Source organism: Trichogramma pretiosum, unplaced genomic scaffold, assembly GCF_000599845.2.
Source record: "Trichogramma pretiosum strain Unisexual culture from Peru unplaced genomic scaffold, Tpre_2.0 scaffold2, whole genome shotgun sequence".
In the NCBI taxonomy this organism is placed as follows: Eukaryota; Metazoa; Arthropoda; class Insecta; order Hymenoptera; family Trichogrammatidae; genus Trichogramma; species Trichogramma pretiosum.
In genome coordinates this window covers 1956475-1972803 of record NW_019641687.1, presented here as the reverse complement: position 1 = coordinate 1972803, position 16329 = coordinate 1956475, and the positions used below count along the sequence as shown (strand labels likewise).

Below are 16329 nucleotides of genomic sequence, written 5' to 3'. Positions count from 1 at the left end.
TATCCAGTGTGCCAGAGACCATTCATCGCAGCCGTTGCGGCATTATTCGATCGTGCCTATAGATATCGTGCCACGGCACAAGCAGCAACACCCCCAGGCTTTTGTCTTTTCTGCTCTACCTACCCTGCTGCTGCTGCTGTTTGTGGCTTATATCTATATATGAGTGACAAGAGAGGCTAGAAGTGGCTTTTTTTCTCTCTGCTCTACCTCTCCGATAAATAATGGTTTGCGCGATATTTTTTTACCGGCGACTCGTCCTCTCGCTCGCGTTATTTTGACTGATACATTTCCGAGGAAGAGAAACCAAAAAAATGATAGACACATCGTCCACGTATCTTCTTTATGGCTGCTTGTCGTTCTTTCTGTTTCTCTCTCTGGCTGCATACGTGAGAAAAGCAAAATGTTTTCCTTGGGCCTTGCAATAGCCTCGTTTCATTTGAATAATAGAATTGAGAATAAGCATTTTTGATCGCTTTTAATCAAGCGATGACGTTGAGTTTAATGAAAATTCATCGATAAAATTACAACGCGCGGCGCGAGGCATAAGGCACATATATGTGTATGCGGCGATGATGTCAATGCCTGCCGTGAAAAGTCATTTATCAAATCGTTTCGATTTGATCGAGATAAATGTAACAAATGCGATAAATTGACCGCGCGACGCGCGACCGATGATTCAGTGCATCGTAACAGATAATAATGCAAATATACAATTATCAAGGGCGATTTATTAAGCATTCGAAACATAGCAAAAAATACAGGGATATAACACATATTATTATATTATGTTATACATAACGTTTTCTTAGCAACAATGTGTGTGTATATCGTTATATATACATGAACAAACAATAAGATGACACATACATTCTCGTAATTATTATTCTAATTTTTTAAATACTTTTTGTACATAGCTGATCGCTTGTGCGATGAATTCGTGTTTTGTTTTTGCACAATTGAACAAAAACTATTGTTTCGGAGATTTTTTTTTTCTTGTCGTTCTTACACGCTCGGTTACACGCACATAACGAGGACAATACATCATGTTCTTTGAACATTCAATTAGATCTTAGATTTTGCTTGACTATCATTTACCAGAACTACAACTGTGAAGTACGCCGTAGATTCGAGATATTTACGCTGAAAAGTCAATTTTGTAGTCGCAGGTCATTAGCATACGCGAGCTCTCGAGTAAGAGGCGTTTCAAACTAAAATATTTAAATAAGCGTAGTTTAAATTTTTCCTTTTTTTTTTGTACATTGCGTAACGAGTGAAACAGTAAAAATTTAATGCTTACGTGAATAGTGAGTATAATTTTAGCTCGCAACGTAGTCGCAAGACACTATGCGCAAAAAAAGGCACACGCCCGCGCGCGTTTTAGTTGTAAAAAGGGATTTAGAGTACTTGATTGCTTTTAGCTGGCGTCGTACTTTTTTCCTTTGAAGAATAAAAACGTAATTTTACAGCGCAAAAATAAAAGAAGAAGTATGAACAAACGCAGATGCATGCAGTATATCCGTAAGTGTTAAAAGAGAAGATTATACGCTTGGACTACGCAAAGGAAATTATATAAAATTAGACAAAGCACGCTCACTCGAATGAAAATTATTAATCTCGATTATAAACAGTTTCTATTATGTCCGCGGACGAGCTTGTGCGGCACTTTCGTACACGTATGTACTCGCTCACATGCGCATATTATAAATTATACAGAGATTTTCCATTATTTTCAGTCATACTCGCGCGCGTCCGTATTTGCGAATACACAAAATACCAGACTCGACTCTCGCTGCCTCTCTGTGTGAATATATGAAAATTTAAATGCTAAACTATGGATTATATATACAAAACAAAATTAGGTGTGTCCGTGTGTGTGTGTAGCTGCGTATGCTCATAATCGTCGTGATCAGAGGCGACGAGCGCCCAGGCGGGCGGTCTGATGGACCGGGCCGATGCGATCGCTCATGAGCTTGCCGTCGTAGCACTTGTACTGGTCGTAGCGTATGCCCGACAGCCACTCGAACTCGAATTTCTCGGCCAAGGCCTGGCTGTAGTTGGAGGTGAACACGGCGTAGGCGATGTCCGGCTCGGTGACGCGCAGCTCGCGGGCTATTTTGCGCGCCTGCTCGAGGCTCGCGCGAATCAGATTCCGCGCGATGCCGTAGCGCCGATAGCGCGAGTCCACGCCGATATAGAATATCTCCAGCGCCTGCGACACGTTGTACAGCTCGTAAAGGTCTACACTCCCCTCGATCTGCAATAAGAGCACATACACACGTATGAAACGATTTTTTTTCACATATATCGATTATCGTGATTTTTTTTGCAAGTCTAAGCAGGTGCGATCTGATTTTTAAATGCTATTTATAATCGCGCGGCTAGTGACTAATTGGCTCGCATAATGCCGACTACTTATAATGGCATAATCGTTGTAAATTACATCGTGTAACAGTTGTAATGTTTCAAGCTCTAGCAGGCAAGTCCATGAATTACATCGTTTATCTCTCTCTCCCGGGCTCTGCGCCACGCACATGTATACACAAGCTATTATTATTACGATACGCGAGAGAGGAAAAAAAGCTGTGGCGACTCGTTCGGCAAAGGAGAGACCGATAGGCAAACAAGGAGGAGAATCCCGTACACGCAGGTGAAAGGTGGACTACGTGTGACGGCGAGTATGTATATGAGCTATATCCGAGAATGCGAGCTCGACCTTGCATTGGGCGTGTACGCCGACGAAAATGCGTAAGCGCGATACCTGCGCGCGGGTATCTCCCCGAACGTCTCAACCTTTGTACATATCCTGCGTATGCGCGATATGTGCGGTCGGCAGGTACGTACGTACGTATGTATATTATTGTTCGTGTACATGCATGTATACATTTTGTACATAATATATCTACGTAGGCGCTCGCTCGCGCGTGTAAAATACAATTAATTAGCTACCAGATTAGCATTAAAACGGAAGATACGAATCAGCGACTCATTAGCGAATCGAAGTCGATCTTTTTTTTTCTACTTCTTTTTCTCTCCTCGCTCGCTCTCTCAAATTAAAGGTAATAACGAGCATCGATCACGGCGTGTCGATAGGCAAATAACGCAAAGTACACGCAACATTTGAATTCTTTTTAATGTATTCAAATCGATTAGGTGAGCGTGCATATAATGCGTCCGAGAGCCTGGCCAATGCTGCATTGAGTAATCCGATCTTTACGCTCAATCGAATTGAAAATTTTATATATCGCCGATAGCGACGACCGATCGAATGCAAAAATTCGGGTAATTAACGCTCGGCTCTCGGGATCGGGCAGTCCGGTTAATATATATCTCCCCCCGATAAATAATGCATTAGATGCTGTGCGCAGGAGAGCAGCAGCAGCAGCAGCCCCCTCCGCGCAATAAATATAACACTACGTACGCGCGTGCAACAACGTATTGAGGAGCTTATCTGCAGTGCTCCATTATTTGCATTATTCCGCGACTTAATGTTCTAATTTCAATTGGCTACTATATAAGTGCGTGCGTACGCACGAGCTCGCCCGCGTAATCGATTATTTATACGTCATTACTACCGGGTTACGTCCCGGTCACGCTGGTCGATATATTTTTCACGCTACTTCAGCGACGCGAGACGTCATGCTGCAGCTGCAAGCGCGCGCGCAATTATATTAGCTACAGTTGCAAGTGTAAGAAAAAAAAAATAAAAAAAAGAACAGCGGAGTAAGCAAAGATCCGGTCAATCAACCCAAATGACATATGCGCGTGTGTTTCGCGATAACGAAATTGCGCCATTGAGATAGGAGAGAGCCGCTGCCGCCGCCGCGCGCGAAACGAGTCACGGAAACATTGTCGGCACGATTTACCGTGTGCACGCGTGACCTTTTCCTTTGATTGCCACCCGCGACAACACACACACACACACACACACACACACACACAGAGTGCAGGGCTCTGTTATACTGGCGTATGTATGCGGAGCGGCTCTATACACGTACGCTATAGGCTATACGCTATACACGCGCACGGCTAGACGTTACTATCCCGTAACTCCCTTCCTGTCGCGCTTTTCTTATCACCTCGGACAACGTGACGGGATAAACACGAGCTGCAGGCGGCACACAATTGGGACTTTGGATCGCTTGCTGTGCCGCTGCCGCTGCTGCTGCCGGAGTGTGTCCTTATCGGCACCGCGTGTATAGTCGCTGATTGTATTCGCACCTTTCGCCGTACCGATATATATATCGTGGCACTTGGGGGCTTTTACGAGCAAAAAAGTTGGCAAAATATATATACGTATAATCGACCTAGTCGGCTGTTATCGCGGCGATTTCTTTGCTGCAGCAGCAGCAGCGGTGGCATGCGCGTATCGGTGAATTGAAAAATTTCCCGATGAAATTCTTCGCCAAACTAATGAGCGCACTGAATTTTATGCACGCAGAGAAAAAAAAGAAGTTTGAATTTGCCAAGTATGCGCGCAAGCTCATTCCTATGAATGAAGAAATTGAAATCACTAAATATTTTGTTATTCCACCGATAGAGGAAAAATGTACAGCGTGGAGCACGTGATCAACACGCCTCGCTTTTCATGCTGCTATAGAGTATATAATACGCGCGAGGTATATAGTACGATATCTACTGGAAGGGGAGAAAAAATATGCGTATCAATTACAATATAAGAGCTCCGCGATGATCTCGATTATCGATATGCCCGATTATTTTTTTCTTCTGTTCTTTTTTTTTTAATATTTTTTTTTTTTTCAACTCTGTACCGAGAGAGCGAGATATGCGATAACCAATCGACACCTTATAAAACCAGAGAAAAGTGTCAAGGATACGCGGACATATGAATATCAGTTCCTTCATAAACATCTGATTAATCATAATCATAGGCGGACGGAGCTCGGCTCGCGCCAATCGACGTAATTGAAAAGTTCTTCTGATTTACGCGGCGGCTCTTGCATCGATGACAATGACATAGACGCGGGTAGTAAGTAGTCGGTTGTGCTCGTCGCGCTCGCAAGTTCGCGCCTCGATATCGCGCGAAACGGAAGAATCAAAGGTGATCTTTTAGAGCGATGCGCGCGCGCACGACCGCACTCGTACTGCACGGCATCCAGTACCCACACTTACACAGGCTGCACGGGCACACACATAATACGAAGCGCGTGTCGCCAACGTCGACGAGAGAAGCGTGATATTGACCCGCTGCCCTACTTCATCGTTTCAATCAAGGATCATCTATTTGTCTCTTGATTAAAGCTCGCGCTCGCGCGTAAAAGGGGGAGTGTGTGCGCGAGAAGCATAGAGAGAGGGATTATATTATATTATGCGATCGCTTCAGGGGCACACTGATATCGCCTACTCGTCGTCCCATTAACGTACGCAGTCTCGCTGCTGCAGCTGCACATCTGCGTTTTATACTCGGCGGTGTACGCTCGACTTTTTTTCCCCTCGCGCGAGTTTCGTTTCAATGCGATACACACCACCGTGACCGCGGATCGTGCACTATAGCCTATAGCGAAAACTCGAATGACGAGTTATGCGTGATCGTTGCAGTGCGTCCAAGTACACGGTATGTACAGGGGTCGATGACCTCTGCTGTACACGCAACGGGTAAAACTCGACTGCGACTCGATTTGCGCGTCAGCCGATAATTCGCATCTACGTCGTCGTCGTCGTCGTCGTCGCGCGTCACGGGATTACCGAGTCGTAGTACACGGGATGACGGAGCGCGTACGAGCGTATATATCCATGGGAAATACCTTGAAAATAAAACTCATGAGATCGAGAGTCGCCGGATGCTTCATGTTTTCCTCGACGCTTTCTTCCAGTGGTGCTGGATTGTCCCTCTCGACTTTGTTCTGTAAACAATAATAAATGTCAACAAGCCTTGTTATAGCTATAGAGCCGTAGGTAAATCATATTCGGTAGCTCGCTCTCGACAATAATATTTTGCCAAGCTCGGAGCGGCAATAATAATATATAAAATTGTAAAGCAGAAAAAAAGAAACACGAGCGATCGCGTACAACGTCGGGTGTCAAGAATTGGCATGTTTAACAATCATCCCAGACATCGCGCGCCGATAAAATATTCGCTTATTTTTGCATGTACAAACGCGTGCACATGCTAGCTCATCTGTGTGTTATCTTTTGCATATTGCTTTATATTCGCTCGTTTATATTCGCACTCTCTCGTATACGTGCACGCGGTATATATTGGCAAATATTTTCGTATCTGTCGCTGCTTACACGTCTCTAACTCATCTTTTATTTTCAATGTTAATTGGCCGATTCGCGCAAATAACTCGGCAGAAACTAGTATAGACAGCGCGTAGAGAGACGCTGCGCCGAATTTCGTAAACTTCGCGGCGTAGTAGAGACACAACACAAACATAGAGAGAGAGAGAGACGCTGGCTAGCCACGCGGCTCTCTGTCAAATTTCTATAAATAAACGCACCGATCGCGCTGATCTAGCCCGAGTAAGAGCTTAGGACAGGTATGCGAAGATAGAGAGAGGGAAATAATAGAGAATGCGTCGCGCGAGACTTACATGCATCTTGTTGAAGCACACGCCGACCAGCTGGCCGCTCTTGCTGTCGAAAGCTCCGATGCTGAAGCCGTCCAAGACGATGCTGCGCAAAAGCGCCTCGAAGCCCTCGGCGTCGGTGCCACCGGGTATGTCGGCGATGCCGAAGCCGATGGTCAGGCATTCCTGGAACGACGACTCGATCTGCAGATGCGTCGCCTCCTTCACGTGCTCCGGCGTCAAAATCTTGTAAACAATGAAGCTGGTGTCGGTTTTCTTCGACATTTTGTCAAACTTGCACTGCTTCGACTGCTTTAATGCTACTGCGTGGGAAAACTATCAAGTGCCAAGCGACGAGACGAGCTTGGACAGGGCGACGAGCGACAACTATCGTCGATCGAATGGCCTAGCAGTGGCAGCAGCTGTGGCACAGACTAGAGCACACACGAAAGTGCATATATGCGCGTGCGAGCCAAGCGATTGTAGCTGAAAAGACACTGAGGCAGCAGCAGCGTCGAGAAGTGAGAAAGCTGCGCCGCCACGGCTCTCTGTATACGTGCGAACGGCTCGCGTGCTTTGCATGTAGTCCACGCGAGCGAGCGCCTCTCGACTTGGGTCTTTTGCACTTGAATACGCGCCTCCTCTCTCTCTCTTTCTGTGTATGCGTGTAGATCACACATGTACAGCAAGCGAGCTACATGTGTTATATATGCGCTCGAATACACATGTATATAATCGCACACGAGCATCGCACCGATACATACACGTATATATATTTATCAGTTCTATCCCCCGAACGCGCAATAAGTGCGCGCGCTGCCGCACACGCGATGACGATGACGACGACGACGACGACGCTCGAGCCTCCGCCGCCGCCGCCGCCGCGTGCACATGCATGCGAGCGGGAGAGCGAGAAAGAGAGGAAGCCGACGAGAGCTTTTTTTTGCAACTGTGCCGCGCTCATTCCGCTGCTAAATGTCCGAGCACGTGCGTCGATTTTTACACGTTCCCCGTTCTGTGCTGCAGCTCTCTCGCTCGCTCGCGCCAGAGGCGTGTCATTTAACACTAGACTGGAATAGTAGATGCGATCCGACTATATAATATGCCGCGCAGCGGAGTGATTAATCGAGACGAGCGTGACTTATTCAATGCTAATTTCTGCGCCTTTTTTTCTGTTGCCTGCCTGCCTGCCTGCCTACTTTTTTTTTGTCGTTGTCGCTTTATCTCATCTCGAGTACCGAGCTTTGAAAGCCACCCCGCCCCCCTCGCGCAGCACAACGCAGAGAGCCAGAGAGAGAGTGAGCCGAAAAGCTCTGGGAGCTAGCTAGAGCTCGACTGACCCGATTTAACACTCGACCTTTCATTTCCGCGGACGAGTGCGACAAAAATGTAATTTCCTCTTTCTCTACATCACACACTCACATGTATGTACCTGTATACACACTACCCTTGGTCGACGCGAGAAAGAGAGAGAGAAAAAAAAACACAACATGCACATACGTATATAGAGACTGTCGTCGGGCTCTCGCGTCGACTGTAGCGAAATAACGCCAACAAAGAGCCGAAGTCGTTGTCGCGTCGACTCCAAGATCATAAATCCAAGTCGCGAAAAATGAAAACTCACGCGCGCGCGCGCATAGACGTCGCCCGAGAATCCTATACATTGCAGCTCTGACGCTCGAGACAAGCTTACACACATACTACGTGTTGTTACATACAGTATATAGTGCACACACACACACACGTTCGTCGCTCATGCGAATTGCGATTTACTGTAAATGAATCTATGTACGTGTGTTGTGTAGTGTGTGTATGTGGAAGCCCGCGTGCGCGTCAGAAACTATATAATGGAATTTTTTTGCGACTCTGGTCCGCGCGACGCGCTTATTCTATTTCACAGCTCGTTGTTTCGAATTCAGATATTTCACCATAGCCATAACTGCGATATATAGCTCGTGGCTTTTTTTATATTCACCTCCTCCTCCTTCTCTTCCTCACCCCATACATACATAATGTACTCGAGGGAAATGAACTACTTTACATTTTTGATAGTATAATGGCGAACGTGGCGGGTATAAGGGATGCGATCCGCGCGCCCTGAGCAGCCGAGCAACATCGGCTTCACGAATATCTTCCCCGCATTCCTCTCATTTAAATTGCAATTTCGCACGGCGCGGCACCACGGCGTATTTCCATTTTCCCGGAAATATCACTATCTCCAGTGTTGCACACGCGGCTCCTGAGATATCTCAACGTTGCGCCTGGATTCTACACCTGCACACGTTTCGCATTTGTTTGGCGAATTCGCGTACGTTGATAATTTTGATTTTGCCTATTATCAGGTACATTTTCAATTTTCCGTCCAACACGCGCTCCAAGCATAACAGAGAAAGAGAGACAAAAAACAAGCATAAGAGAGAGAAACAGAGAAGTGAAAGAAAAGAGCCAGACTATTATAGCAGGGACTGTGAATTCGCCAACGTTGGCATATTTTATTCATAAAAAAGATTTTTTCATGTATCAATGCTCACTAGAATGGTCACATGCGCTTATCATTTCGCTTTTAGCAATTCACATAGTTTGAACGATGGATACTGTAAATATTAACGATCTAATTTGCTGCTTTGAAAATCACAATTTGTTTGAAAAGTGGACAAAAGACTTCGATATCATTACTATCACAGCTGTTTATTAATAGCATTTTAAGAACCGAAATACCTTCATTGGAAGTTCATTGAGCATCTAATTATGAACAAGTAAATTATGAAGTGGGATAATAAAATTGCTTGAAGATAACTAGTTTAAAATTCCCAATTATAGAAGAAGCTCTGTGATCAATTAAAATTATATTTTCACAAGCAGTTGTTTGTCGCAGATTTTGATAATATATTTTTATACTAGACTGAGTTTGTGACACACGTCTCTATATATATATGTGTGAGTTGTTCCTTCCGTAGAATAACCTCTTTGAAAATGGGACCGTCAATCAATATCAAAAAAGTTTCGTTAGCTATCCATCTATTTAACGATAGAGATAAAAAATGTCTTGCCAATTCGAATAAAAAGTTCTAAAATTATTGTGGTTGTTTAATTGTGCAAAAATTTATATTTTCGATTTTCATGTTGGACGAATAAAATATACTACTGTTTTCGAATGTTTGATCTTCAAATATTTTTTATTTTCACATGTTAATAATTATACATATAGTAGATCTATATGTAATTAATATGTAGAAATAATAGTAGAATTAACGTTAAAAAAATGTCGAAATTCGACCATTTGTACCTTTACACACATCGAATTGAGTCTAAAAAATATATACATTAATAAAACTTGTTAGTTTCTTATTTTTAAGGATAGCTCATATCGCTAACTTTTGTCGTGGAGCTACCAATTTAATACGTTATAAATCTCTATTAGTTTCTCAATCATTTTTTATTTTATTCCTTATGCGTAACTAGTTATTTCGCCTTTTCGGGTCGTGATGAAATTGGGTCGTAGAGCGACGGTTTCGGAGTTATCATTATTATTTCGCTTTTCTCCCAAACTCCTCGTTACCATATTAACATTCGTCAAGACCCGCTAACTTTTTGACCAATCCGTACTCAGCGTGGAGGTATCCGATCCCGATCTCGCATCAACCTATGCATCATCCAATATACAATCAACTGGACTACCACCAGAGTCACCATAATGTTCATAGGAATCTGTGGTTCGATAGCATCCGAACTGGCGCCACGATCCCGCAGAAATTTTACCAAGTTGTCATTGTTCTTGTCTACAGCAAAGTCTATCGGTCTCCGACCCAACTTATCCTTGGCTTCGATCTGCACTGGATGGTAATAGCTGTTGCTGAGCTCAATCAACATCCTCGCCAATTCAGGGTCGTCGCTGTCACGCATGCAAATAATGTGCAAAGGAGTCAATCCCTTTTTATTGGGTACATTTGGATTGGCCCCTTCTTCCAGCAGCCACGATGCGACCCTCTTGTTGCCGTGTTGCATAGCCAAGTGCAATGGCGTGTTTTCCAGCTTGTCCGTACCGTCGAGCGGCACGGGATTTTCTCTTTCGCCGCAGATCCTGAGTATCTCCTCCACCAAGTCATCATTGGCTGGGTCGCAAATAACATGCAGGCAAGAGGGTCCGCCGGCATTGTCGTCCAAATACGGCTCGGCGCCTCTTTCCAGCAGCAACTTGGCCAACTTCCATCTGTCGAACTTCAGAGCTAACTGCAGCGGAGTCTCGTCCCACTCGTCCTTGGCATCAACTTGCACCTCCCGACCTTTTTCGTCATTGATATCGAAGAATAGCTTCGCCAAATCATATTGGTCACCATAATTGATGCAAATATAGTGCAGAGCTGTCGTTCCTGAAGAGTTGGTTATATTCGGATCTATGATGTCGCTTCTCAGCAGCGTTTCCGTCACTCTCTGGTGGGCAAAGTCCACAGCCAAGTGTAGCGGGATTTCGATTGAGTCGTACCCGCAATTGGGATCCTGGCCGAGCTCGAGGAATTTCTCGACGACGGTGTGACAGCCGCTCATGCAGGCCACGTGGAAATGCGTGATGTTGGCGTCATCGATGTAGTTCGCCTCGAATCTGTTGTAAATTTTGAATAGAGTATGGGCGATATCGAAGTACTTGCATAATTCATCATAATTAGGTTTACGTTCTTCTCCATCTTCATCTTTATCTGTATTAGGTTCACGTTCTTCTTTATCTCCATCTTCATCTTCACCTGTACTAGGTTCACTTCCTTCTCTATCTTCATCTTCATCTTCATCTTCATCTAGTATATTTTTAGTAGGTAACGTAATTTGTCTAGAAACAATATGCACTGCTGTGGTGCGACGTAAACGTGGCTCGCCGTTTTCATCAATTATGAGCTCGTGCTCGTCCTCATAGCCGGTCATGATCACAAACTCGATGAGTGGAATTCCGTTGCTATGATCGGCGATGTAGTTCTCCACGTCTTCTATGAGAAGCCAATCAATTTCTTCGGGACGAAAAATGTCCCGGAGATTTGGAAGTCTGCCTCCCCAATTGCTAATTAAGTCATAAAAATCGAAAAGAAATTGTGTTCGCTCAGCTACGTTATTCCAATTGACCTTTTCTCGTAAGCTCTTTAAATTTTCTGAATAGACGTTATCAAAGTGCTCCGCATGCTTAAATCTCTTCTTTTGGCTTTCCTCACGCCCTTCGTCGTTCGCCATCGTTATGCACAAAGTCAAATCGAGTAGCGTATGATTCTAAAACTTTCACTCTTTACACGAATATAACGTGTACTGAACGAAACGAAACTCGCTGCGGGGCTCTATTTTCTCGAATTACTTATTCTACAGATGAGTAGACTCGAGCCATAATGTAAACATTTATCGCACAACACATAAGAAAATTTCGATTTGTGACCCGATGAACATCAAATAAATTACGAGAACTAATTTCCAGATTTAAAACTCATAAATGTTTTTTTACAACGCCTTTAATTATTTTTCAATAATCAAATCGATGTAAACGTACTAAATTTTAATTTAGGTTCTTTAACATGCAACCTTCATTGAAAATTAATGGGTTTTACGGATTAAATTTTGAGAGGACAAAAATTTTCAGATAATCTTTTGCATGTAGTGCTCAATATAAGCAATAGGAAAAACTCATTAGAAATGTATAAAATTCAAAATTCATCGAGCGAAACATTTTTAAAATTGTCGGCTCTCCAATGAGACTTATGTGAAGTAGAGCTTCTGAGGAGTGTCTCACCACAGCTCCTTCAGCCATACTTGCCATAGATGGTGCTAGGCGTGCTCTTCGATTTATGCCCCGCATACGCTCGTTTATTTTACACGGTGCTGGCTGCTGAATTAATGATGGCATGACTATACCTGCCGACTATACGTGTTTATATCGTGCGGTCCGAGACCGACGCACATTCAACTATGGCTAAAACTTTTATGCGACGCCGTTCGGACGTGTTTGCCTGCGTGTATGTGTGAGGAGGCGAGATTTTGAATTTTTTCTGCGCCAATTCGCTGAATGCGCGGTAAAGTTTCAGCCGGACAGGCCTCTCGAGGCATGTATACATACTAATACGACGCGTCGGATTCGACCGAGAAGATCCGCCTCGAGACTCGCTCGGCCAGTCCATCCAGTATATTTATGCTTTTATTGCGCTGGTCGGAGCGCGTCTTGGTCTCGCAGACGAACGAGAGTCAAGGACGCGCTCACGGATCGCGTAGTTGTCAAAACACAAAACCCGTGACATCATCGACGACTCACAAGTGTGTAACATTAACCTTCGATATTATATGTATACGCGCATCAAAAGTCGAAACTCCTTTACAAGCGTCTAAGCGCGCAAACACCTGCGAATAATTTATTATCGCAGGCGCTGCGTGACGCTGACATATATACACGCGGTTTTTTTCAATCAGGAACTACTCGGAGAGGGCTTTTTTCCTTCGATCCTCATTCATCGCAATTTCTTTTCAATTGGGAAATTTTCCCTCTTTCTTCCCCTCAGCCGTCGCAGCATCGCGTTGCTAGCTGCTGCTGCTGCTTCGATTCATTTTCCTGGCCGGGTTTTTAAGGTGATTGCATCGTAATCTCCGGACCTGCCTCTTCTCTGCTGCTGCTGCTGCTACTGCTGCCGCATGCACGCGCCGTGCGCTACACTCCGTCAGACTTTGGCCAACTAAACTAATTAAATTTGCAATCCTCTTCAATTCTAAATGTAGCCAGTTGCAGCGTGCGCTCGTGTGTGCACTCATTTGAACGCAATTAACGAAGCCATTATTCATTTCATAAACTCGCAGGTACACATTTTAAGGTGAACGAGTTTCGTTCGCTAGCACATAGATTGTACATAAATGTGTGCGAATGCAGTGTGTATATATATATAATCGATATATACATTATAGCAGAGGCGCAGAGTGAGGATACAAATTGCAAGCTTTTATGCGCGCGTGTACATACATATTGCGAGACGAGGAAAATGGGTTCGCTCAGTCGCGCCGATCGATTGTATACGACTTTGATTAATACATGTAATGCCATTGTAATTGCTTCGCGTCTTTTTTTAGCCTCCGCTATCGGAGGCTTTTATACAGAGAGATAGAGAGAGAGAAAGAGAGTCGCAGCGGCATTATAGACGCGCCAACGCGCCAATCGGTTATGATATGAATTGCGCGCGGGGCTTCCAACCTTTTTTCTACCCGTTTTAATGTCTGATGCAGTTCTCGTGGACGGGCAATTATTTATGAAAGCTGTGCAATAATAGGTCGCACACGGCATGCACGAGTTGAAAAAAAAAGTATGTTGCTCTTTGTCGTCGTCGTCGCGTCGCCATCGTCGTAGTTATGTATGCGCGAGCGTCGACGTACTAATGGAAACGAGTAACGAATGTTTTCTTTTAATAGCAGAAGGCGCGACGCGGCCTTTTTTCCTCTCACTCCTGGACGGAGCTACTCAATTTGTATGTGACACCAAAGTTTCCATATTACGTACACTACCTTATCTCCCGACATGATAATAAATTTCGACTCTAAAGACTCTAAGTACGGCGCGGGGCCTGAAAAAAAAGTCGTGTACAAGCGGCCAATTTTGCGGGCTAAAAGTTTGCTCTCTCTCTCTCTCTCTCTCTCTCTCTCTCTCTCTCTCTCTTTCTCTCGAGCTACATGTAATGCGCCTCGGCGAGCAGTTACTTTGAATAATGCAAGCTGTGCAAAGTAAAAACCACCACCGCCGCGCGCGGCTGTACTGCATATAACACGGGGCAAGATTTATAATTTAATGAGAAGCGCGTGTAGAAAGACGGAAAGAAATTTTGAATAATGTTCCGAATTTACGTAGGAAATAAATATTGACAATCGAGCGCAGTGTCCTCGTTGGCCCCGTCCTACATCATGCGCAACATTTAACGCGCTCGCAATATTAGTACGTTTCTCGATGAAAAGCTTCTCGCGTTGAATTTCCAAAAGTTACATAAAGTCTCTCTCAGTGTTGATTTATTTTATTTGCCAACGATATAATTGACAATTTTCTGCTCGCTACATTACACACACACGTACACGTACGTACACACGCACACTTCACTCCCACCAAGATTCGATTCGCACACAGAGAAAGAAAGAGAGAAAGAGAGACGTGCTAGAGTCAAAGGAAACGCCTAAGTAGAAGAGGAAATCACTCGTTTGCGAGGTAAGGTAGCTATTACCCACGGCAAGATGAAAGTCACCGTTGTTGCCTTTTTTTCTTTATTTTTTTTTTACTTTGCCTCGAGTCGCGCTTGTGTCGCGCGGAGAATAGGATGCGCGCACCGCAAAATGTGTATAACTAGACGGGCTAATTCGCGGTTGTAGCGAGGCACGTCAGCCGGCGCCGATGCTATATCCGCGTTATGCAAAAGGTTTTGTCAGCTTCTCTTGACATACTTTTCCACGTGTGCGTCGCGCGCGATTCTCTTGAGTAACTCCATATGTACCAATGTGCTATACAGATATGCGTTATATATATGTAACGGAGCGCAGCTCGCGGAATCTATAATGAAACGCAAGAAATTTTGATAAGTTGGCTCGAGGAGGAGAATATACATCGCATAGATATATATAGCTAATAGGCAAAAGTTAGCCCTAGCGGTGCAATGTGGTATACGGTAGTATAATTGTTCTCGCGCCATATGTGCCACTCGCGCGCAGTTTGCGTAACACGTGAAATCGCATATCTTTCTCGAGCGTCTATGTATACGTTCCGAACAGTGCAGCAGCGGTGTAACACGACCACGACTACTACTACTACTACTACTACTACTACTACTACTACTACTACTACTACTACTACTACTACTACTACTACTACTACTACTACTACTACTACTACTACTACTACTACTACTACTACTACTACTACTACTACTACTACTACTACTACTACTACTACTACTACTACTACTACTACACATATGCTGTACCTATGTGTGTACGTTGGTATATGTGTGCGCGATAAGCTGCGCTCAACGCGCGACCAAGAGCGATCATATAAATTGTCCCGTGACCCGTATTGTTGCGCAGCATCCCTTGACGCGCCGCTGCAGCACCGAGCAGCAGCGCACAACGGCAGCGGTATAAGCAGAGCAGCATCGGAGCACGCGCCGCGCGTAAACTCCTCACGATAATGGCACATGCACGTCGAGTCCGTATACGCGCGTATACATAACGACATGCTGCAGCATGTGCCGCGTCCGTCATCGTGCATATACCTATACGTACCTATATGCACGAGATATAGCCGATAAGAAAATTCTCCGTTTCCAATTTCTCAAAGCGCAGGTGTATACATGTGTCGTGTTATAATACGTACAAGCACGAGCTCGGAGATATCTGCCAGCACGAAACGCGACGCGAGAAATTCAAATTCGCTGATCAATGTGGCTTGCTCGACGTTTCTGCGCGAATCGTAGCTAAATATCTGCGTTATGCGCTCATCGCGCTTAGTCTCTCGGGTGAGCGTCCAGCTGCAAAAAGCCGCGACGCGACGACTATATTTGGCGCTTATCTAACCGACGCGATTCAGCTTATGATTATTAATCATCCTGCTGCACGACTGGGTTCCGAGCCGAGTTCACAGAGAGAGAGAGAGAGACTGGCACGACGCGCACTGCAATAATAACCATTGCTCAAAATCTCCACTATCAATTCATTATATCCGATGGTGTCTCTCAAGAGACTCCATACATATCGCGCGCACCCGAATATATATTGCAATGCGCATATAGACACGAGCAAAATTGATTTACACAAGTTGCCA

General features: G+C 44.7%; 2 protein-coding genes across 2 annotated transcripts in view; one reads left to right on the top strand and one right to left on the bottom strand.

Annotated features, from left to right (window-relative positions):
- The window catches only part of LOC106655239, a 51870-nt gene that overhangs the window by 24034 nt on the left and 11507 nt on the right, over positions 1–16329 (top strand). The gene's annotated exons all lie outside the window — the stretch shown is intronic.
- Positions 709–7115, bottom strand: LOC106655237. Its single transcript, XM_014375537.2, has 3 exons — positions 6552–7115; positions 5763–5861; positions 709–2254 (listed from the first exon to the last, which is right to left on the bottom strand). The coding sequence occupies exons 1-3, from the start codon at positions 6810–6812 to the stop codon at positions 1907–1909; spliced, it is 708 nt and encodes a 235-aa protein (XP_014231023.1). The 5' UTR covers positions 6813–7115; the 3' UTR covers positions 709–1906.